This window comes from Sus scrofa, chromosome 6 (assembly GCF_054392235.1).
Source record: "Sus scrofa isolate SSC_HxYL_T2T_F1_AM1 chromosome 6, Sscrofa_HxYL_maternal_Yorkshire_Landrace_v2.0, whole genome shotgun sequence".
Lineage (NCBI taxonomy): Eukaryota > Metazoa > Chordata > Mammalia > Artiodactyla > Suidae > Sus > Sus scrofa.
The window spans coordinates 79,150,705-79,175,124 of NC_139388.1; the positions used below are offsets into that span (position 1 = coordinate 79,150,705).

Sequence of the window (24,420 nt, forward strand, 5' to 3'; positions counted from 1 at the left end):
TCTGCTGTATTTCACTATCCTCTTCTAGTCTGATATCTATAGATATATAGACAAATATGTCCACTTTTATCCTTCACAGTCACTTTGGGAGCCTTTATATTTTTGTAGATTTTTTTTTTTAATCTCAAAGATTTGCAGTATAATGCCAACAAATGCTATGCACTAAGAAGTGCTCGTGGCAAGCACTTAAAATCCAATTTATTTATTTACTTATTTATTTATTTTTTGATGGCCACTCTCTCAGCATATGGAGGTTCCCAGGCTAGGAGTCAAATCAGAGCTGTGGCTGCTGGCCTACATCACAGGCACAGCAACACAGGATCTGAGCTGTGACCTACACCACAGCTCACGGCAACACCCACTGAGTGAGGCCAGGGATCGAACCTTTGTCCTCATGGATGCTAGTCAGATTTGTTTCTGCTGAGCCACAGTGGGAACTCCCACCTTATTTTTTAAGGAGATTTATTATGATAGCGTTTGTTCAGATCACATCCCCTATTGAGTCCAGCGGCCTTTCCACGCAGTCAGTTGGGCTTTCAGCAGCCAGCTGGCTGGTTGGGGTCTTAGCACACAGTTGCAAACACAACCTGCATTGTCTCTGGATAGGGTCTGAAGTGATGCCCACCCACCAGGATCCAGCTGGGAGAAAGTTTGGCCAGATTTTGTGGCAGTATCATTTCGGCTGCATAGAAATTAGATTCCTTTGATAAGAGAAGGGAGGCTGTTTTCTATTTAACCTTCATTCATTCATTCAACAAACATGCCCACCGTATGGCCTCGGCACCAGCTGCCATGCTAGGCACAAGGAAGGGGATCATGAGCAAAAAAGCAACATGGTCCCCATTTTTTCTGGCACTTGTCATCTAGACCAGGGTTTCTCAACCTTGGCACTACTAATGTTTTGAGCCAGGGAACTCTTTGTTTGGGGGACTGTCTTGTGTCATGTGGATGTTTAGCAGCATCCTTGTCCTCTACCCACTAGATGCCAGTGGCAATTATGACAACCCCAGATGTGTCCAGGCATTGCTAAATGTCCCCGCAGGAGGGAGGAGGGACAAAGTCAGCCCCGGTTGAGAACCGCAGGTCCAGAGGGAAGACGGACCATGACCAAAGAACAGGACAGGTGATGTGTCATCTCAAAGACAGTCATGCTCTGAAGCGATAGGAGCACCGTTATAAGACAGCGATTGACCAAGGAATCAGAGTGGATTTAAAACCAACTCCCGCGAGTTACTCTCTAGTAACTTTTCAGTTCTTCGGTTATTCTTTGGGTTAGTCTCCTGGATGTGGAAAATCATAATGGAATGCCAAGAGAGAGTTTTTATTTCTTTTTCTATTTCAGCCTCAAAATGGCCTTTCCAGCCCAGGGTCCATCCCGGCCACCGAGAAGTTGGGGAAAACAGATGTGACTGAGGCTTTAGATCTCAGTGAAAAGCTGGTAGGTCCAACCCGCATCAGTTCCCCTGCTGTCCAAACCCAGCTTCCCTGCAGCAGTGTTAGCTAAACATCAAACCTACGTCATATTTAGTTATTGTTACAACAGCTCCGCCAGACCCCTCTCCTATCCCAGCATGGGTTGGAAACGGCACAGCTGAATTCCTCGGAAGACTGGGTAGTAAAAATGAATGTTTCTATCCATGGTCATCCCCCCACCCCAGTTCTCAAGAAGGCAGAGCATAAATGGATACGGGGGGAGGGGTGGGAGGGGGAAGGCGTCTTGCTAAAGCCCCAGCTGCCCTCATTTCCAAAGCAACATGTGTCTGTCCTCTGCAGTTGCAGAAAATGAATGAAACAGAATTAGACGTTTGCCTCCTTAAAGTAGCCACCGGCCGTCTTGGGCCAGGCCTCTTACCTGCGACCCGCTTTCTCCTAGTACATGGATATGAGCAAAACCCTTGGGAGTCTGATGAACATCAAAGACATGTCAGGTCACGTGTCCATGAAGCACCTCTCCCCCAAAGAGAGGGAGAGAGTCAACCAGCTTCGACAAAGAGACCTTGACCTGGTGTTCGATAAGATCACCCAACTCAAGAACCGGCTGGAGAGGAAAGAGGAGCTTTTGAGAGGATACGAAAAAGACATTGAACAGCTCAGGTAGGGCCCGTGTCCCCGCGGGAAGGCCCAGGCCCCCCTTCACTGGGCTACACCTCAGGGCGGCAGCAGACCCCTGGGACCAGGATGGGAGGACGGAGGCCTGGGTGTGCCCTGGGGCTGGCGACTGGGGCCTGACAGAGGCAAGTCTCTGGGGGAGAAAGAAGCAAAGTGCCCTGCTCTCTCTTAAGGGATGAGGCGCACGTTTTATGCATTTGTCTGTTTCACCGTATGTGCGTTTGTCATAAATCCATCGTGTTCTCAGTGGTGGCAGCTCCCTTGCCCTCTCTGGGGAGTTGGGAGGGGCTGGTAGCATAAGCTCTGCCCCCTTCGTGCTACAGTTACGCAGCCGATGAGCTGCTTATTCTGCCTCTGCTCCCACTTCTCCACCATCCCCTCCCGCCTGTAAGGAAACCACCACGTCAGGCGGATACGGAAGTGTTTAGAGAATCTCCCAGGTCGGGGACGTTGGTGTGAGAGAGAAAGACGAGGGGAAGGGTCTTTGTCTCCTCTGTGCGCTCAGGCAGAGCAAAGTGTCCGTTCAGATGTACCAGTCACAGGTGGCAAAGCTGGAGGACGACGTCTACAAACAGGCGGAAGAAAAGGCGCTGCTGAAGGAGGCCCTGCAGCGCATGGAGCACCAGCTGCACCAGGAGAAGAGGGTCAACAGGGCGATCAGGCAGCAGAAGGTGAGAGGTCCCTGTTTGGAGCAGAGCCTCTGAGGCTGCCCCTCAGCTCCCTTTAGAAATGGCCAACTGAGGTCCCGAGGGATCCAGGCAGCACAGACTCATTTACTGATGCAAAGGAAGGTGGCAGCATGGCTTTAGCCTCAGGCAGACCTAGGTTTAGATTCTAACTCTACCATTTACTGTGTGACTTCAGGCAGGTGTCTTAACCTCTCTGAGACTCATCGTCAAGCTTATCTTTACTTTTTCTTAATTTTGATAATTCATGTGTTTTTATTGTATTCTTTCTATTCAGATAAGTGTTTTTTCAGCCAGTTTTACTGGTCATACAGCACTTTATTAAGTTTAAGGTGTAGAGCATGATAATTTGACTTACATACCTCATGAAATGATTATCCCAGTAAGTGTGCTGAACATCCTGAATTCTTTTAAATGGAGGCTATTGTTCTTATTTTTATTGTTCTGCCAGGTGCTAGGGATACACAGATGAATAAGTTCTCTGAGAATAAAGATTTGAGTTGGCTATTCTCAGTACCCAGAATATAGTAGACACCTAATAAATATTTGGTGGATGGATGGATGGATGGACAGACGGATGGATGGATGAACACTGGATCAGTGGGTAGACAGGTATATGGATGAACAGGACGACGGAGATGGATGTGTGATGTCCTCGAAGAGCATATTCATCAGCGCAGGACATACAGGTGAAGAGCTGACTTGAGGCTGATCTAATGGAAAAAGGGTTCAGTCCAGATCCAGAGGAGGGCACTCAGCCTGGAGCATTCAGGGAGCGCTTTCCACGTGGTTATCCCCGCTTCGTGTGGCAGAGGAGGGTTGGAGGTTGTCCACCAAAGGGATGGACAGGTGTGCACTCCAGGCTCTAGGAGCCACAGAGGAAAGGCGTGAGGATGGGGATCTGCCTCCTGGTGTCGATATGGTGGGAGCATTGGCCTGAGAAACCAAGATTGAGGTTCAGGCTGGTGATCCAGCCAAAAGAGAACACCTCCTCCCCTCACGCTGGTATCTGTCACACGGCCCAGGACTCAGTCCTGGGTTCAAATCCCCTTGCTTTTTTTTTTTTTTTTAATGGCTGCACCCATGGCACATGGAAGTTCCCGGGGCCAGGGATTGAATCCCAGTTGCAGCTGTGACTTCCGCCACAGCAACACCGGATCCTTTAACCCATTGCACCAGGCCAGGGATCAAACCTGCACCTCCCCAGCAACCTGAGCCACTGCAGTTGGATTCTTTACCTACTATGCCGCAACGAGAACGCCTCCCCTGCTTATTAACCATGTGACCTTGTGCAAACCCATCCCCTCTCTGAGCCTTGTTTTCCTCATCTAACAGCACCTGCCCTGCAGGGTTGTTCTGAGGGTCATATACAATGCAGGTTACCCTGCCTATCCAAGCTCTCTCAGTGTCTAAACTCAGGAACCATGTAGTTTCTCGGATGCTGCAGGATGCTTGCCCTGCCTCTCAAGTGCCCAGCCCAGGGCCTGGTACTCAGCAGGTGGATGCTCCCCTCCTCCCTGGGGCCAGCACCTGCACAGAGGTCTCTGCGATGAGCGCTACCTCGGACCCAGTAGGGTCTACTGTTGAAAGTTCCCCCACAGCGAGGCAGGTGTGAGTGGCACCTGAACAAACCCCTTCAGAAGCTCGCTGCAACCCTGTGCCTGCATGGTGGTCAGTAGAGGGGTCTTCTTTGCAGTTTACACCCATGACCTTGCACGCCTGTGATCAGCAGTATGTCTCTAGGTCTGCCGGGCACTGGAACAGTGACTCCTAAGTAGATCAGACCCTCCCTTGTCCTCAGCTCTTGCCTAAGTTAAAGCAGATCTCAGGGTGGGTGTCAGGCGAACAGGCAAAGTCACCACAGCCCCCCCCCCCATGCCATCTGTGGGCACCAGGCTATGATAGCCCTGCCTGGTGGTTATGATCCACTTTACAGATGAGGAAACTGAGCCTCAGAGAACTTGCCCAAGTTGACAGAGTAGCTGGTAAGTAGAGCCTAGACCGGACCCCAGGTCTCTCTGACTCGAGTTCCTGTGCTCTCTGCTGGCCTAGACCCCAGGCTCCTTCTTAAAACCGCGAGTCTTTCTGACTTGGGGCTGTGTATCTGTACATGCGTGCTTGTGTGTGTATACATGTGTGTAAGTGCTGTGTGTGCCTGCATTTGTATATATTTGTGTTTAGGTGTCGCATGCGCCATAGGGGGTCACAGAAGGGGGACCCCGCTCCTCAGTCAGGAGGTGATGGTCAGACATGTTCCTTGCAGAAGCCTGCCCTCCATCCTGCAAACCTTCCAGACAGCAGGTTCCCAGCCAGCACACTCTCTAGCTTGTAGCCTCAGAAACAAAGTGGCTGTCCTGCTCTGAGGGAGCCCAGATGTGGCATTTCTAGCACTCACTGCTCTGAATTAAACATCACAGGCCTCAATCTGCACGTGTCATGGGGCCGCCTCAGGCAGGGGACAGTTTCCTTTCACTCCAGGCAATGCCAGGGAGAGCTGGGCTGGCGACAGAGTTCTGACTTTGCCTTTGATGTGCCCTCTGGAGAGCTCACCCCTCCCCAAAGACACCCCTCCCCCCAGCTCAGGGCTTGGCAGGCTGGGCCCCAAAGCAGAGACACCAGACCACAGAATGGGGCAGCAAAGGGCCCAAAAAAGGCCATTGTCATGTAATGAAAACCTGAGGATTTACATAATCAGGCTTCCCATGCATTATTCATGGGCTGCCTCATTCATACACAATATGCAGGAGCCATGCCAGCCTCTTAGGTGAAAGACATCCTTCAGCGAAGACGGATCTGAAATGGCCAAGTTGAACCTATGTCGGGGTCCCCAGCAGAGCTAGAGCTAGGCATTTTCAAATTAGTGGAATTGACGGTTTGGGGAAAGATTTCTATGAACTGGGGCCACAAGCCTGGCCTCGTCGATGGCATCACGTCCTGAGCGCTCCGCACTGCGCATGCTCCGCTTTCCCATCAGGGCCACGAGGGATGCTGGCGACGGCCGGCCCATTTAAGAGAGGGGAATGCTGAGTTGACAGGGGGTACCGTTCCCTGCCTGTTCGGCCCTTCCCAGGCTAAGCGTACTTTTCCTCACTCCTTCCTCCCCGCCTCTCCCTCACCAGAGGGTGCCCCTTGAGCTCCTCTCACCACTGCTCCTGGGGTTTCCACGCCAGGACTCGGGTTTACATTTAAGGCTTGTTCTTAATATGCGGTCAGAAAATCCTGCGTGTCAGGAAGCAAAAATAATAAATTTTAAAGATGTGCTGGTTTCCGAAGGCCACTTGTATACGTCTGTCTTGGCATCGCATCCTTCCAGGGAATATATCATCATTGTTTAAAATGGAAATTAGCAGAAAGTAGAGTTCCTCTTTTCTGAGTTTTACACCTAGTATTTTCACAAGGAGGCATAGTTTTTTTTAGTCTCCTGCATAAAACTTTGAAACTGTTCACCTGTTCATAGAGGTGGCATGGTTGAAGCAGTGGGAGATGAGATTATTTATCTTAAGCTTCAGGATCCTGCCCCCCCCCCCCCCCCCGCAAAATGTAGTTTGTAGTTCTAGTATTTGACCATCTCTTGACTTGACCAAGCAGAACATTCCAGAATCAAAAGTCATACTTCCACACTACTACCTTTGGCTGTGAAACTGAGACTTGATATAAAATGCTGGGAAAACCTCAGTGCTGGGCATTCCCAGAGAACCTCGTGGCCGGGGCGCGGGGACCCCGGAACGCCGGGGGCTGTGACTCTCTCCCTGTGGCAGAGGCACAGTGACCGTGGCCCAGGCGGTGTTCTAGCCCATGCTCACCATCACCCGAGAAGGCAGCAGTGACTCAGAGTTCAGAGGCCAGCTTTGCAGTCAGACAAATAGAGTTCAAGCCTCACCTCTGCCCAGAGAGACCCTGAGTAGGCGGCTTGACCTTTCTATCTCCGGTTCCTCCCCCAAAGCAACCAAAAACGGTAACAAGGGGCCTACTTCCTGGGGCAGCTGGAGGGTTAAATGCCAAAATGCCTGCGGTGCCTGGCACACGCAAGCCCGGTCACTAAGGGGGAGAGAATAGGCCGCTCAGGGATGGGTGGGGATTCCTGTCTTTCTTTCGGAGAGCTTCCTGCCAGCTGACACGGTGCACAACCCCCAGACACTTTCCTGGGCCTCCCAAAGCCAGCAGCTCTCGTGTGCCGCTGTTTTCTCTTTGGTGAATGCAGCCAGGGCTACAGCCAAGACCAGACCTCGATCCTTTTTTTTCGTGAACGGGTTTGTCAATAGGAAAATTGTAAATGCACAGAAGTTGCCATTTAAGAAGCACGCCAGCCCTTTATTAGGGCTTGAAGTGTGAGAAAGGCTGAAGCACCCGGCTGCTTCTGGGCGAAGGCCAGTGGGCTCTCCTGCCAATCACCTCTCCAGCCAATCAAGTCCTGGGTGAGGGGCGTGGCCACAACTTAACCTGTGGGCTCAGCCAGGCAGCAGCCCCCAACCTTCCCTTTGCTTAGCTCAGATCCCGCATCTTTTTTTTTTTTAATCTTTTTAGGTCCACGCCCACAGCATGTGGAAGTTCCCAGGCTAGAGGTCACAGCCACAGCAACGCCAGATCTGAGCCAAGTTTGCAGTCTACACCGCAGCTCACGGCAACGCTGAATGCTTAATCCACTGAGCGAGGCCAGGGATCCAACCCGTGGCCTCATGGATACTAGTCAGGTTCATTACCGCTGAGCCACAACAGGAACTCAACTCCAAGATCCCTCATCTTAAAATGATAATAAAAATGGTACCCAAGTCATAGCCTTCCATTCAGTGAGAGCATGTATGCAAAACTCTGGGTGCGCAGGGCCACACAGGATACAGGCTCACCTGCTATTATTGTTGTCCTCACTGTTTTGTTTAACTCACATTTTCTAAGATTTCTTTGGGCTCAGGTATTCTCAGGATCCTGATTTCCTCAGTGCCACTTGTGTGTTTTTGATCAAGAAGTAGAAATGTTGTTTGGGGACTTCCCGTCATGGCTCGGCAGCAGTGAATCTGACTAGAGGACACAGGTTCGGTCCCTGGCCTCCCTCAGTGGATTAAGGATCTGGCGTTGACAGTGAGCTGTGGTGTAGGTCGAAGATGTGGCTTGGATCCTGCTTTGCTGTGCCTCTGGCGTAGGCCGGCGGCTACAGCTCCGATTGGACCCCTAGCCTGGGAACCTCCATATGCCACAAGTGCGGCCCTCAAGAGGCAAAAAAAAAAAAAAAAGAAAAAAGACATGTGAGGGGGGAGGGGCTTGGGTGGTTCTCTCCCAATCACAATGACCAAGTAGTAGACTGTGGCCAGGGTGCTTCAGCAGGGGGCTAGAAGCTAAAGAAAAAGACCCTCCCCTGACCCCTTCCTCTGCCCACCAATCCCAGTGAGTCCCAATGTCTCCTAGAAACCTCAGAGGTGTGTCCCCAATGGAACAGGTGGGGACGCACTAAACGCTGTCTTGCTCACCTGGTATTTTCACTCAGGAACGGTTAGAGGATCTCGAACAAAGAAATGCCAAAGAATCAGCACCTTGCAACTGTTCCTTCAAAGAGAAAGAGAGGCAGGTATGGAGAGGCTTTCTGATCCTGCAGCCACACGCAAAGCTGCAGTATTTTCAAAGCAAAAGAGCTTATGGTGGGTAAATGCCACTCCTCTCCCCTCCCCCACCCCGGCCCCAGGCCCCTGCCCCCTCCTCTGCCTCCAACCTGAACAGATGACCCAAGGGAGTAGCAAGCACCGCCCCCCTCCCCCGAAATGCGAGAAGGCAGAGGGGCAGTGGGGGTCATCCTGGGCGCTGAATGATTTGGAGACCTAGAGACAAAATCATAAGAAAAGAAGAAAGGAGGCTTAGGGACCCCCGGGAGCCCCCGCCCTAAGAATGAAGTAAGTGAGTCAAAGACTGGGGAGAGCAGTGCCCAGTGGAGCCAGGATAGAAACTGCCGATTAGAATGACCTCTTCACCTGCCAGAGGGGAGCCCCATTGGACGGTGGGCTTTCTGGCAGCCAATGGGAAATGGCAAACCAGTGTGGTCCAGAGTTCACAGCATCCTTGAGATACAATGGATGCGATGGTCCGAAGTGTTCACAGAACAAAGACAATACTGGACTTTTCCCGGAGAGGACTTTGTGTGATAGAAGGAAGGACACCCCTAACAACAGCACTGCAGGGTCGGCCGGGCCGTGTCTGAGAACAGCTCTTAAGACAGATTAATGGCCCCACATCACAGTGAGTTCAGTAAAGTTTGGGAAAAGCAGGTGTGCAGGAGCCACCCTCTGCCCTTCAGTGCCCAGCTGTCCACTGTTTGGACTTAATCCAGGAAGATACTTTGGAGCAATGTTCAAACTGGAGTTCCCTGGAGGCTTTGGGTGCCATGGAAGGATGTGAGCTCAACACACACACATACCTTTCTCCCATTAGAGAAGCTCTCCGTTATTTTCTTTATACGCCAAGCTCCTAATGGGATTTCGCTTGGACAAAGGGATCTGCTGGAAAAAGGGGGGGGGGGGTGTTGGTTGAAAACCACTTCTTTAGAGCATCTGGGAATTTGGATGGTGACTGTCTCGACTGAGTTTGTGGCACCTCCTGAGTGGCTGCAGGCTCAGGGCCTTCTCCATGGAAGATGCCTGGAGGGCAACTGTCAGTTCAATAGAGGCCCAGACGCCCTCAAAGTCAGCCCTCTGAAAGTAGAATTCCCATCCTTCTGTGGGGACAGAAGAGACTTAGAAGCCCCTGTGTCATGTCCCCAAAGACAGCCTCACTTCCTCCATGAGTTTTGTGAATGCCCAATGGCATTGCCAGGTTTAGGGGAAAACAAACCAAAAAAGAACAGGATACCCAGTTAAATTTTAATTTCAGGTAAACAACAAACAGTTGTTTAGTATAAATATGTCCTAAATATTGCATGGAGCATATGCACACTAGAAAATTATTTGGGGAGTTCGTCTGCGGCCTAGTAATTAAGGATCTGGCTAAAGTCACTGCCGTGACACAGGTTTGATCCCGAGCCTGGGAACTTCCACATGCTGGGGGCATGGCCAGAAAAAAGAGAAAAGAAAAAGTTATTTGCTTTCATTCTGAAATTCAAATTTAATTGGCCACCCTACACTGTTACATGGCAACCCAGCAACAGACTTTTACTGAACATCAGCTAGACACCAAGGCCAGGGGGGGCGGGGGCGGTTCTGAGACAGGTGGTACAAGATAGCAGCTTACAGGTGTATTTCGTGTGGACAGGATTTTTTTTTTTAAGTTACATTTCAAAATAGGGCACTTTCACAGAATAGTCTGGATTTCTAGCCTCTCTGGGATGATCTGGTGACACTAGGCACACAGTCCCACAAGCCACCATCTTCCAGACTCCTTAGAAAGGCTCTGGGCTTGTGGGTTTGCTAGGTCATCCCCACCTAGCCCACCTCATCCACTTCTTTTACTTCCCTGGCCCCCGTAGGCATCAGGTTGGTGACCCCTGATGGCCCCAATGGATGCTCAGGGGCTCTCTAAGGAGGTCCCCTTCCTGACACCCCTGCACAGTCACCTGCTGAATGTCCATCTGCAAGGGAGACCCCAGCTCCCTCTCACTTTTGTGTCTCCGCTGCCTGTGGGATGCTCCTTCTTCAGTGAACTGCCCCTGAGGTCCAGGGTCTTGAGTAGCTCAGGGTCAGCAATAGTTATCCAACTGCAGGGGAGCAGCAAACTCCAGATACGTAGTGATGCTGGCTTCTGAATAGACCCCTGCCGCCCCTCCTGGGAAGGTTAGCTGCTGGGGCTTTCGTTGTGCCTGGACCACTGGGTGGAAACCCACTGGACATCTACAGCCTATTGCACTGATCTGGGAGGCTCTGCTTCCAGCTGAAGCAGATCCGTCCTCCAAGAGGAACATAGGGTCCCTCCCTGCCTCCTTGATCAACCACCTCCTTCTCTTCTGGAATCTGGAACAGAGGTTCCCTAAGAGGTCCAGCAGGACAGTGTAGCATTGCCCAAAACCTATGCCCCCTTCTGCAGAGTCCCGCAATCCTCACACCTCCCCTTCTGCAGACCCACATCCTCACGTCCTCACCTCCTCCCCTGGGAAGGCTCAGGGTCCATCCACGTGGGTAGCATCTGAAAGTTGAGACACATCCATCCTTCTCTGATAAAAAGGCAAGGAAGAACATGAGCTAAATTGTGTCAATATTCTTTCTGTGTTAAAGAGACGAATGTTTGTAGAGGCGGTGAAGAACAAGATGCAGAACTCAAATTTCCAGGTGAGCCAGGAGAAGAGAGAAAACCGTAGGAGGTCAGCAGGGAAGCCCAGCTGACAGTGGTACCACATCCGTGATGCTGTGAGCACTTCACACATGCCAGGCACAGAGCTCAGTATCTCATTTAAGCATCACAATCACCCTGTAAGGGAGGTGTTGTCATTGTCCCCAGTTTACTGATGAGGTGTCCGAGGCTCAGAGACTGTTTGTCAAGAGCCACACAACTACTAGGAGGAACTCAGTGCAGAGCTCACACCCAGGTGAGGTGCTGGCTTGCCCTCCTGTAGGTCATAAATCGGATACATTTCCAGGTTTGGCATTTCTCTTGAATATCAAGGAAACATCCTCTAGAATTCTCTTGAAAGTTGAGAATTAAGACTATGAAATCTTGAACATGTTGAAACATTGCCATTCACAGATCAGCCCTGGAAGTGGAATTAAGCCAATCCACATTCCCACTTTGCAGAAAGTAGAGGCGAGCTCTCAGGAAGTTTGAAAGCTGAACACATTTTTGTTGAATGAGAGAGAGGAGACGTTCAAGTTCGGTCTTTTTGAGGCACCCGAACTATCACGGGAAAGAACAGAGATATTCTAGGTGAGGGATGTGTTTGGGAGATGGGACCAGCATCCTTGTCCTGAGACCAGAAGGCGGTTACTACCCAGAGAAGGATGTTAAGAGGAGAGAGAGCGTCCTGAGGGTCCCTCTCGAGCCACCCTGCAAAGTGGAAATGAATGGACGTTTGTCGCTTATTCACTCATACATGTGGCTGAACCAGGAGGAAGCAGAAACCGCCCTGCAGTTTTGTCTGAAGATCACCTGGGGGTGTCAAATGAAGAGGAGGTCCTGGGATGGGCCCCAGATGCGGATGCGGTGGGAACATTGTGCTCCTCTGAGATGTGGGGCCTCCTGGAATTTCACGCTCCTCTGGGTTTAACAGAATGGGGGCAGATGGTGCTTGAGCTATGAGCGAAGAGCCAGCTCCCCACTCTCCCTGCCCTCTTGCCAGAGCTTAGAGGGTTGGAGTCTGGGATCTCCTAGGCACAGAAAACTCTCCTTCTGGTTCCTTGCCAAGTGTAGCTTGGGTGTCTCCTTCCTGCAGAGTATGTCTGGAGCCCTTCAGGGAAACGAGTCACCATGCCTACCTTAAAAAAGATGGGACTTGGAGGAGTTCCCATTGTGGCTCAGTGGGTTAAGAACCTGACTAGGGCGTTCCCATTGTGGCTCAGCGGAACCTAATCTGACCAGTATCCATGAGGACACAGATTCGATCCCTGGCCTCACTCGGTGAGTTGAGGATCCAGCATTGCCATGAGCTATGGTGTCTGTAGGTCATAAACACGGCTAGAATCTGGCATTGCTGTGGTGTAGGCCAGGGACTATAGCTCCGATTCGACCCCTAGCCTGGGAACTTCCATATGCTGCAGGTATGCCCCCGCCCCCCAAAAAAAAGATGGGTCATGGAAAACCTGTGTTTTCAGTCTCCATCTCTGGTGAGCTTCAGAACTAGCAGCAGAGCTTCCCTTGAGGCACAGAGGGTTAAGGATCTGGCATCGTCACTGCAGGGGCTCAGGTTGCTCCCGCGCTTGGGGTTCGAATCCTGGCCTGGAAACTTCCGCATGCCATGGGTGTGGCAAAAACAACAAAAAACTGGCACCTTCTTCTTTTTTAAGGCCCCATGGGGTTTTGGTTTTCTGTCTTCCAAAATGCCATTAGTCGATTTTATTTTCTTTTTTCCCATTGCAGCTAGCAGCCTTCTATAATTTTCAGTCATATATTATAGGGGAAACTTTTCTAGTTAACCAGTGTTTATTGAATACCTAGTCTAGGCCACACACTGCGCTAGGCCCAGGGGATAGAAGAATGAACAAAGAGATGCGACCCCAGCCCTCATTCACTCAGTGAATATTTGTCGATAGCCTACGACGTGGCAGGTGCCATCCAGGTGTGAGTTCAGCGCTATGCTCAGTGGGCGCAGCATCACCCCCGAGGGGGCAGAATTCTATTTTTTAAGGTAGAAAGCACAGACATACACACAGAACTTTCTGTGACATTCAGACTTCATGCAGATGAGAACAGTTGGAACGAAATGTCTAAAAAGGCTCCTTAGGGGAAAGATAGTGATGAAAAAAAGAGAAATACTGCATTAGATCAATGAAGAAACACATAAAACTCCCTGCCTTTATGGCTTTTATTCTGGGGCCAGTAAATAAATAAGATGATTAAAGAATTACTTTGTACAAAATGTTTCAGGACAAAGGCCAGTGCTCTGAGCTGAGGCTCATATTTCACAGGGACCGCCCCACCCCACCCCCTCCAGTCCAGGGGCCAGGAGAGGCCTCCCTGAAGTGTGGATGTTTAAAACCAAGGCCTGGAGTTCCTGTCGTGGCTCAGTGGTAACGAACCTGACTAGTATCCACGAGGACACAGGTTCAATCCCTGGCCTTGCTCAGTGGGTTAAGGATCTGGCATTGCCATGAGCTGTGGTGTAGGTCACAGACGCAGCTCAGATCTGGCTTTGCTATGGCTGTGGTGTAGGCCAGCGGCTGCAGCTCCCGTTTGACCCCTAGCCTGGGAACTTCCACAAGCTGCAGGTGAGGCCCTAAAAAGACACAAACGAACAAACAAAAAACCAAAACCAAGACCTGAGGTGGTGTGGGAATGAACTAGATCTTTCTAGAACCAATGCTTGCAGTTGTCCAAAGCAGCCCCTCCAGGACACCCTGAATTAATTTCCAAATTTCCCATCTGGATGTCATTATTTATTTCAATGATGGGCATTTGTCCCTGCCTTGTCCTTCTAAAGGCGGGGCACATGGTTCTAAACAGAGGCTGAATGCATGTGGGCGCTGGTTCAGGATGGACCCCGAAAGGGGTCCTCCACCCTTCCGGCCCCCATTTACAAGTTTACATTTCCCATTTCCCAGCTCTGCCTTCTGCTGCACTCACCCTCATCACTCGAAAAAATGGACCAAAGCTTGCTCTGTGCTGCTTCCCACCCCAAGTTCATGGCAGACTGGGGCTCAGGGGACCCTGAGACCAAGAATCTTTATTTTTGGAGCTCCCGCTGTGATGCAACAGCATCAGCGGTGTCTTGGGGTTCAATCTCTGGTCTTACTCAGTGGGTTAATTATCCGGCATTGCTGTGAGCTGTGGTGAAGTTCGCAGTCTTGGCTCCGATCCTGAGTTTCTGTGACTGTGGTGTAGGCTAGCAGCTGCAGCTCCGATTCGACCCCTAGCCTGGGAACTTCCATATGCTACATGTGTAGGCTGAAAAAAAAAAAAAAAAAAATGAGTGAAATATTTGGGGGTCTCCCTGTAATTATGGAGTTTGTGAATTGTTGCTCTTGCTTGTTGAAGGTTGGAGCCAGAAAAGCCAGTCCAAAGATTGACCAAGAAAGACAGATGCTGAAGCGAGAAGTATCCAGCAAGTCCAGCCAGAGCCTTCTCTCTTCTAAGCCGGGTGGAAGGAGCTAGAAATGTCGTCCCACTGGGCCTCATGTGATCCTCCGTGAGTCAGCCTGACTCTCCCATGTCCAAACACTGAGATACATTTTTAGGACTTCAAAGGTTGTTACCCTGGTGTGCTCCTTCTCAGGCCGGCATTTTGCACAATGCTGTATCTTGGAGTGTATGGGGAGGGGCTTCTTTTTATAGATACCTATGTGTGTAAACATACTCGAGCATCTGAAGAATAAGTTTGAAGTTCAGACTTCAAGGCCTGGTAGATACAATTCCATGCTTGAGTCACAGAGTACCCAAACATCCCACCTCCAAGGAGCTCTAAGAAACCAGACAACCCAAGGCATGTACTGGGGCCACAGGACAGAATGGTAACCTCAGGGCTGTTGGGATAGTGCATTTACAGCTGAGTTTCTTAAAATAAATTTGAACACCAACCTGTTTTATCACTTCCAGAACAATGACTCGCATTTGGGAGTTCCCGTCGTGGCTCAGTGGTTAATGAACTCGACTAGTAATCCTGAGGTTGTGGGTTTGATCCCTGGCCTCGCTCAGTGGGTTAAGGATCCGGCGTTGCCGTGAGCTGTGGTGTAGTTCACAGATGCGGCTTGGATCCTGCGTTGCTATGGCTGTGCTGTAGGCTGGCAGCAGTTATCTCCAATTTGACCCCTAGCCTGGGAACCTCCATATGCCAAGGGTGCGGCCCTAAAAAAACGAAAGACAGAAAAAAAAAAAAAAGGACTCCCATTTATATGGCATGCTGCAATTTGCAAGCCACTTATCATCTAATCCTCCCCCAAGCCCTGGGAGGTAAATAGTATTATGTTCCCCATTTTACAGATGAGGAAGCTGAGGCCCAAAGAGGTTAAATGGCCTAAAAATCACATAGCTGGTAAATTCAAGAGGTGGGTCTGGAACCCAGGTTCCTAACTCCATCTCACACTGCCCATTCTGCCACACACCAGATAGCCAGTAGTTCAAGTCCTAGCCCATGAGGACACACCAAGTGCCCAGTCACCAAAGAGCACACAGTGGCCAGGTGGACACGCCCCTTTTCCCTGGCATCCAGAGAGGCCATCGTTTTTGCCCTCCCTCCAGCCATGTGTCCTTTCCCTTCGTTTCCCGTGTGGCCAAGAGCAGCAAACAAAATGGGAAGAAGAGCCGGAAGGCATGAATACCATTTATTTTTTATTTTTAAAAAGCCACAGTAAAAATATTTTGATGTTTTAAAACCAAATGCATTCTTTATGCTGATTAAACCCAGAAGGAAATAGGAAAAATTCGTTGCATGATATTCCACTGCAGGTTCATCTTACACAGGGTTAGCTCAAAGGTGAGCATCCTTTGACCTTCAAAATACTCTGGAAAATCCTGGATGAATGTGACATTACTTCCTACTGCACCACCTCCCCGAAGTCCAAACCAGTGATCTCCAGCCCCAGAAAGATCCTTTGGTCAGACAGTAAAGTAGCTTGCTCATGTTTAGAAACCAAATTGTGCGTGTTGTGCCAGGGGTGGGGAAACAACTTTGTCTGGTTGAACACAAAGATTTGAATTTGCACAAGTTACACATAAAGCCTCTCTGCCTTCACTGCCTTTCCAAGGACACGTTCATGTTTATCCTATCAACATTGCAACCCACGATAGCAGCTTCCTTCCTTCGCTCCTTGAACTAGATCGTTTTGGGGGCGTCTCCTCAGCCACACACCCCTTTCCCCGAGAATGCACCCCACCGTCAGGTTTACCCAACCTAACGCTGCTCTCTCGACCACAGCTGTTGGCTGAGTGATAGATACCCTGGCCCAGGCCACACCCATCAGGTTTCTCTCCTAACCCAAGCTGGGCCAGTTAGCACCTCTACCATTGGTATTTGGAAGTGGGACATGGGGTCCCCCCACAGATCATTCACGGTGCCAGAGATGAGGGTCTCGATGCAGTTCCAAGGTAGGGTGGCCCATTTTCCCCACTGTGTTTGGAGAAACAAAGCCAGTCTTAGAAAGAGATGGCTGGGAGAGATGAAGCAGGAAACCAAGGCCCCCAGAGAGACAATGAAGCAGAGGCCACAAGCCCCTTCGCCATCACCTCCCTGTACTCTCTAAGCCTCAGGCTAAACACCTGCATTTCCCAGCCGCCCTTGCAGCTGGACCTGGCCACGTTGTTCAGGTCTGGCCAATGACATGTACCTGAAGGCCCTGGGCAGGGCTTCCCTTCTAGAAAAGGCAAGGCCGTGCTGGGAGTTCCCGTCATGGTGCAGTGGTTAACAAATCCGACTAGGAACCATGAGGTTGCAGGTTCAATCCCTGGCCTTGCTCAGTGGATTAAGGATCTGGTGTTGTTGTGAGCTGTGGTGTAGGTCGCAGACGAGGCTCAGATCTGGCGTTGCTGTGGCTCTGGTGCAGGCCGGCAGCTGTATCTCCGATTCAACCCCTAGCCTGGGAACCTCCATATGCCAAGGGTGCAGCCCTAAACAAGCCAAAAAACTTAGTGACTTTTCCCATGATTCCAAGCTAGACACCTGTACTGTCCTGGGTTGGCTGGGCTGGGGCTGGATGCTTTAGGACGGCTTCATGTAGATGCCTGGTCATTGGCAAGCAAGCTGGGTTAGGGCAGTGGGGTGGGGGTGCCAGGATCATCTAGGGGTAGAAACCAGGGATGCTGCTAAACATCCTGGGATGCGCAGAACAGCCCCCACTACAAAGAACTGTTGGATCCCAAAGATCATGAGAGTGAGAACCCCTGGGCTAGAAAGGCCTCAGCTGCGGTGTCTGTTCCTGCCTGGTGTGGTCTCTCCTCACCCAGCAGGCTAGACCAGGCCATGCGGCATGGGTACGGGTTCCCAAGAGCAGCCGGTGAGAGCAAGCCCCAAAACACAAACACGTGTCAAGTCTCCACCTGCCTTGTGTTTGCTAAGATCTCATCAGACGGAGCAAGCCCCGTGGCCAGAGCTCTCTGGGAGGGGCTCCAACTTTTTACAATCTACCCACGTCCAGGTTTCTGTTATTTGAAGCTGAAGGCACTCCAACCGATGCAGCATGTTACCCGGGTTCCTGATGACCGACCTGCTGGTTTCCAGTTTCTTTCCTTGGAAAGGCCCGTTCCAGTGCCCAGACTTGGGTTCCACTAGGACCCTTTGTATCACTGGAGACGCGCTGATTGCAAACGACAGAAACCTCCGGTGGCTGATGTTAAGCAGAAAGGGAGTTTATTGAAAAGAAATGAGGAAGGTTAGAGAATCAGAGGGCAGGCGGGACAGCCGGGAGCCGGCTTCGAGTCCCCACAGAGAGCCTCTTCTTGCTTCAGCTGGTCTGTGTTTTGTTATTCAGCTGATTTGAGACACTCCGCAGCCCCCACTGCTAGCTGCCAGCGACCTCTCCCTGCGGTTGTACCAAGGGACGAGGTACCTTGTACCAAGGAACCTGTAGTTCCCCCCCCTCCACAAACTCCCAATCTTCTGATTCCCCAAGAAGTTAAGCCAAACAACTTCCTTCCACCCTTACTCGTGGTAGCCCATTTGGATTCGTGACTTTGCAGATGAGGTGCCTTTATCTAACAATTTGGCAGAGCCAGCAATGCCTGCTGGTGTGGAAACTGCAGTCGTGAAGTGTCTGCGGGAAAAACCAGCTTCCGCCCGATCTGCATTCCAAAGTGTGTTCTGGTAAGTGGAGGGGTTCCCAATTTTTTTAGGGTCTTAGGAACAAAAGCTGTACACGAATGATGAGAGGGAACCCCAAACTCTAGCACTGTGGTGCCCCTCTTTTCTGTGCCCAGGCGTTAGGGCGCCCAGCAAAGGTAGACTATTTCGGCTTATCAGCTTGGCCTCATTTCCATCAAGATGTGCTGCCTGCATCCGTCTGCTCAATGTCCTGAGTTATTTTGGGCCCATTCATGACCTTATGTGCCTGCTTTTGTTTTTAAACATTTTTCTTGGTCCATCTGTTCCCCAGGAATCCAGCCCAATGCCTCTGTCCTGCGGTGAGAAGTGTTAGCAGGCTCCTTGGTTTGAGTTTGCCCTCATCTCTAGCATATTGCTTTCACCTCCAAGCCCCTAAGATATTGGAGGCAAAAACTCCATCTCCTGGCTCACTGTGGTCTTTGCGTCACAGAGACCAGAGGTGCCCATGGACTGATAAATCACTTTTATGGTTAAACGACCAGCTTTCATTCATTCAGGCAACGAATCCTGGGTCCCTACTATGTGCCCTATACTAATGACGCTCTGCTAGACCTCTCGGCCTTGACCTTTGCTCCCCTTTCTTTTCATGCTCTGATCTGCTGCTCTCCTGGAAAGGAGTTGGAATGGTTCATTCACTGGGTGTGGTGCCTGGGAGAGCTCACCTGCCATGTTCCCAGTCTCATTTCTGGCTTTTTCTCTGGGATTAACTGCTGGGCATTCTCTAGAGAGAGCCGCATGCAGCAGTGACCCTCTTCTGGGAGTTTCTTTGTGCCTTTCCACAGTTGACGTTTCATAGCTAATAATAGCAAACTTTTTATAGCATCTTTGCCAGCCATCCGACTCTGCCCTAAACGCGGTCCAGGCGTTATCCCCCTCGGTCCTCACAGTGTGTATCATTGCTTCTCTTGCGAAAACGATGAAGAGTAAGTAACTTGGACGTCCCGTCGCGGTGCAGTGGAAACAAATCTGACTAGTATCCATGAGGCTGTCGGTTCGATCCCTGGCTTCGCTCAGTGAATTAAGGGTCCAGCATTGTGGTGAGCTATGCTGTAGATCGCAGATGCAGCTCTGCTTTGACCCCTAGCCTGGGAACCTTCACATGCCGTGAGTGTGGCCCTAAACAAAACAAAAAGAGAGAGAGAAATAGTAAGTGACTGGCCCAAGAATGTCAGAGCCCAGACTTCATGCTCAACTTCTCCAGGACATCGTTTTTCTCAGGGACGTCCAGGAACCAGCTTGCTGTCGCTAAGCATCGGTTGGGCAAATGCTTTATGTCAGGGCCATTTCGCTGTGCAAACCATGAGGTCACCGCCATCACCACTCACCTCTGCTTCTGCAGCACGACACCTGAGCAAATGAGCATGTTCAAATAAAAAAACTTTATTTATAAAGATAGGCAGAGAGCCAGATACACCAACCCCCGTGTTAAACTCTCACCCAGGCTAGCTTGTTAATGTCTGCATGGCTCTTGTCTGCTGCCTGACCGCCAGGAAGCCGGCTTAGCATCATCTCCATCCCTGAGCGCGTGTCGAGCTTTTACTTTGTGCCACACACTGTACTGAACGCTTGGCATAGATTTTCTCGTTTAATCCTCTCAAGTGCTCCAGGAGGACAGGACTTTTACCGTGTGGAGACAATGCGAGTGAGGCCTCTAGAAAGGTAAGCTAACCTGCCCGAGGCCCGCCCAAAGGGATTTTTTTTAGCCCAGCTCCTAACCATGACACCAGGCTGCTTTTACCATCAGCCCTGCATCCAGACAATGGGAAGCTTTGCCTGTGAGTCTGGACAGCTGCCTTCCACTTGGCCCAGCCTGAAAGAATCAAGACTTCATGACACACCCCTTCCTCTAGGCATCCTGGTTAACTAGCCCCTTCTCAGGATCCCTGCGTTCTTCGGTCACCACCTGAGGTCAGGTGTCCCTGGCCTAGGTACCGTGCTCTCTTTCTAGTGGCTTTGCCTGTCTGCATTGTGCTAATTTGACACTCTCTTCCAGTCTCCCAAATCCTTACGTACCCCTGCAGCCACATGCAGTGTTTACCTCTGCCCTCCAGGTGTCCAGGTAAGTGCTGAGCAGAGCTCTAAATGACCTCCACGCCACCCTGATGCCCAAGGACCAGCAGGTCACCCGGCCCCGATCCCTAGCTGATGCACTGTCCTCAGAGAGGCAGGGGACAGACACTTGAGAGGCTTGTTGTTCAAGGGATCCTGTTAACTTTTGTGTTGAGTCATGTGGGTGCATTGAGGTGTCACTTTAGCAGCTTCTCTTTCTTGGCAGTGACCTTGAGACCTGAAAACGGGCCACCGGATGCTCTGGAAGGAACACTGAAAAAATACCCTATCCAGCCCTAGCTCTCAGGCAAAGCAGGCCATTAAGCATTCTCTCAACCTTGACTTCTCCAGCAAGGACCTTGGGCCAGACACCATGCTGGGCCCTGAGGAGCCAAAGTTGAGCCAGATAAACAGGTCCCTTCCTCCAGGAAGTTGTGCTGGGCGGGGTAGGAGGTGTCAGATATTTTATTAACAGTTTCACTGTGGGTTGTAGCAAGTGCCAAGTCCCAGCCAGAGGAGGGTTTAGCAAGAACAGATACAGCCCCCAGAGTCTCAGTCCCCCAGACTCTGGGGGCACCAACAAGTCTCCCTCTTCAGACTGGCTGGTCCTGCTCCCCCCTCCCTGACTCCCATCTTGCCCACAACCAGAAGAATTCCAGGACCAGGGCCCAGGGCCCCACACACTTTGGTGGTAGGTGCATCCTGCTTTCACAGAGCATAAAAATCGAAATCAGCTGCCCATATAAGTACCATCTTTGGAAAGGGTTCAGAAAGACACCACAGATGCAACATTGCTAGGTTTTAAACCACAAGATGCGCGCGCGCACACACACACACACACACAGTTATTCTTTGAGATCTTAAAGACTCAGCCCTGTCAGGTGTTAAACTTGAACATGGAATTGCCTGGGATCTAACAGAAGCAGAAAACACACTCAGCATTTTTTTTTCCCAGCCTGCCCAGCTGGGCATAGGCAACTCATTTGAAAGAAAACCTTGGTTTTCAAGTAGCTTCAGCGCATCCAAGATAAACCACAAAAAAGGAGCTTGCTAGAAAGATAGGCTGGCTTCCAGTAACCTGCAACCACCTGCAGCTCTTGGCCCCATCGTGCCCTTTCCCTCCTCCCGTGCTCAGCATCCCAGAGCACCGGCCTGACCCAGCTACCCACCCCCCACTCCCCATCCACACCCGCCACCCTCCATCCCCGCCAACCCCTTTGCATGGCCTCTAGGCTTTGCCGAAGGTGAGAGAGAGCCTCTGAGACCAACCAGGCTGTGACCACATTCCATGCTCTCCCCCAGCTGCTCCAAATGAGCATCTGAGCTGTCCCTGCACTTTGACCTCTGTGCACCTTCCTCCATCCATCACAGGTTTCCTGGTGACCACGGAAGGTTTGTGATGATTAATTAGTAAACTGGTATTTATAAAGTGCCAAGTGAGTGCTGGAGTTTATGAGCTGACTTTATCTCTGATGGCCTCCCTAATCCCCTCTTGTTTTCCCAGCATCTCAGGCTGGAGGGACCACCCAGTTCTGTCAGGCTCTGGAATGCACCTCGCAGTTCTCTCCATCTGCCCCCATCCCCCAAGAACTCTTCCCAGCCCCTCCCTGTGTCTCCCTCCTCGTCTTCCAAGTGCTGTTGTTTTTCTTAATATTACTTTACAACCCCCTCCCAAGATAGTTACACAAGTAGGTGTGGGAGGAAGAAAAGAAAGATAAGTCAATGATGACTAAGTCCGCCTAGCTCCCTTGTCCCTGGAATATTGTCAGAACTGGCTCTCGCTCACCCCTGCCTCTGTAAAAATCCTTTGCCGAGGGTGTGATTTTTTCCTGAAGATCATTCTTTCCGAATGACCAAATGTTCTACTGCATAACCAGTCCAGATCGCTTTCTTTCTGCTCAAATCCATGTTTGGGGCACAGTGCTCAGGGTCACTTAGAAAAGATTTTCCCCAACAAACAGGCAACGGCTGGTTCCTGGCAGTTCCACCAGCAATCACTGATGCTCAGTTATCCCTGCGTTTCCTTCCTCCACGGCTTCTCTGGTTTCTGAATAAGTGCTTTTCCTGAAATCTAGTGACCTCAGAGGGAAAGAGTTTAAATAAAATGCAGCTCCCAGCATGCATCTCTGGCTTTAGAGCCAATCAACAAGGCCTCCAAGGAGATCCCGTTGTGGCTCAGCAGGTCAAAAACCCAACATGGTGTCTGTGAGGATGTGTGTTCGATCCCTGGCCTCGCTCAGTGGGTTAAGGATCCAGCGTTGCTGTAGCTGTGGCATAGGCTGACAGCTGCAGCTCCAATTTGACCCCTAGCCCAGGAACTTCCATATGCCACAAGTGGGGCCCCTAAAAAGAAGAAAAAAACAAAGACAAGTCCTCCAAAATGAGGCAGAGCACAGTGCAGCATGAGCTCCCAGCCAGTAGTCATGGAGTCTCAGAGCTCTCAACCCCTGAGAACCTGTGAGAAAATCAGCCCAAGAGATGTTAAGAGGGCTCACCCATCAGGCAGCATTTCCTGAGCTCTGCCTGAGTGTAATAGCGGCAAGGCCCGGGCCTCTGGCTCCCCCTTTACAAGATGCAATATGTAATGAATAGGAATTCCCTCAAAGGTGCATCATGGAGCCTGTCCTGCTTCCAGAGGGGTGTGTCCACACCAGCCAAGCTGGTAATTGAACAGACATTTCATACATTCGGCCCATGTCAATATTCAAACCAAAACCCCAGGTTTTTCACATACATGTAAGTTTTTCAAGAAGGCAAACCCTCATTTAACCTCCTCACTGTTAGAAGTTTGCTCCCAAATGCAAAAACATTTCATAATAAAGGCAGCCCTATTTGATGCAGGCCCATTATAAGTCATAGACTAGGACAAGCTGCGGTTCACCAGATTTTTAAAAATAATTAACTGCTTTGAAAAGAAAGCAAAGAGGAGTTGCTGTCGTGGCACAGCGGGAACAAATCTGTCTAGAAACCATGAGGTTGTGGGTTCAATCCCTGGCCTCATTCAGTGGGTTAAGGATCCAGTGTTGCCGTGTGCTGTGGTGTAGGTTGCAGACATGGCTCGGATCCAGCGTTGCTGTGGCTCTGGCGTAGGCCTGTGGCTACAGCTCCGATTTGACCCCTAGCCTGGGAACCTCCATATGCCGTGGGTTCAGCCCTAAAGAGACAAAAAGACCCAAAAAAGAAAAAAAGAAAAGAAAGCAAAGACTGCAAATCCAAGCATTTGCAGTATAATCTTTAAAGTTTTGATCTATATCATCTGTCCCTAGTCTTTTGCATTCCATAAAAAAACCAACTTTTTTCTACTGTTGGGTCCTTGAAGGACATATATGAAGATATGGAAACTCACCTTTTGCAAGAAGCTGGACCAAATTGTCCAAGACCAACAGAAACGTAATACCAAGCTTTTAAAGAAACAAAATCATGTCATTGAAGCCGAACATCTTTATTGGACTCAAATAGTCTCAAAAACACATTAATGAGGAGTTCCCATCATGGCGCAGCAGAAATGAACCTGACTAGGAACCATAAGGTTGCGAGTTCAATCCCTGGCCTTGGCTCAGTGGGTTAAGGATCCCATGCTGCCATGAGCTGTGGTGTAGGTCGCAGACGAAGTCAGATCTGGCATTGCTGTGGCTCTGTCGTAGGCCGGCGGCAACAGCTCCAATTAGATCCCTAGCCTGGGAACCTCTATATGCCACGAGTGCAGCCCTAAAAAAAAAAAAGGACAAAAGACAAAAAAATTAATGAAAATTTTGTATTATCTGGATTTTGCCTTTTTTTTCAATTTTATCCTTTTTAAAAATTGATTTTTAAATGAATTTAGCAATACTCTTATACTATGGCAAATCAATACATATCAATTGAGGATCTGTTTTGTACAAACCAGTCTGTAACAGCTGACAGTTTCTACGTTCTCAAGTGCTCTCTGCCTGAAGAGCACTGTTTTTTGGGGTTGCTTTTTTTTTTTTTAAGCCCTGACCCCATCTTTTCTCTGCATGTTGGCTGGTGGGAGCCATTTCTGCAAAATGATCTTGAGCATCATCCTAACATCCTAGAGAATAAGCACAAAGCATAGTTGTGGTTCTCAAACTTCGAGGAGCCAGACTCCCCTGAGTGTCTGTTGAAATGCAGATTTCTGGGCCTCATTCCAAAGATCAGTTTTGTCTGTCTGGACTGGAGCCTGGGAATCTGTTTTATTAGCCAGCC

The 24,420-nt window shown here is 50.2% G+C and overlaps 1 protein-coding gene across 44 annotated transcripts in view; it reads left to right on the plus strand.

Annotated features, from left to right (window-relative positions):
* FHAD1 (forkhead associated phosphopeptide binding domain 1) overlaps positions 1–14,947 on the plus strand; it is a 132,943-nt gene extending 117,996 nt beyond the window's left edge. For 21 of the 44 annotated variants that reach the window (XR_014807101.1, XR_014807100.1, XR_014807102.1 and 18 more), the window contains 4 exons: positions 1,343–1,438; positions 1,874–2,094; positions 2,615–2,780; positions 14,391–14,947. Coding sequence is in view for 22 of the 44 variants with exons in the window: in XM_084962883.1 (XP_084819009.1) it covers positions 1,343–1,438; positions 1,874–2,094; positions 2,615–2,780; positions 14,391–14,507 (600 nt within the window). In the remaining 22 variants the exon portion in view is untranslated. Of the gene's footprint in view, positions 1–1,342; positions 1,439–1,873; positions 2,095–2,614; positions 2,781–3,246; positions 3,485–8,274; positions 8,356–10,981; positions 11,036–14,390 lie in introns of all 44 variants that reach the window. The other 23 variants (XR_014807084.1, XR_014807099.1, XR_014807087.1 and 20 more) reach the window with 4 other exon arrangements.
* The last annotated feature ends 9,473 nt before the right edge of the window (positions 14,948–24,420 follow it).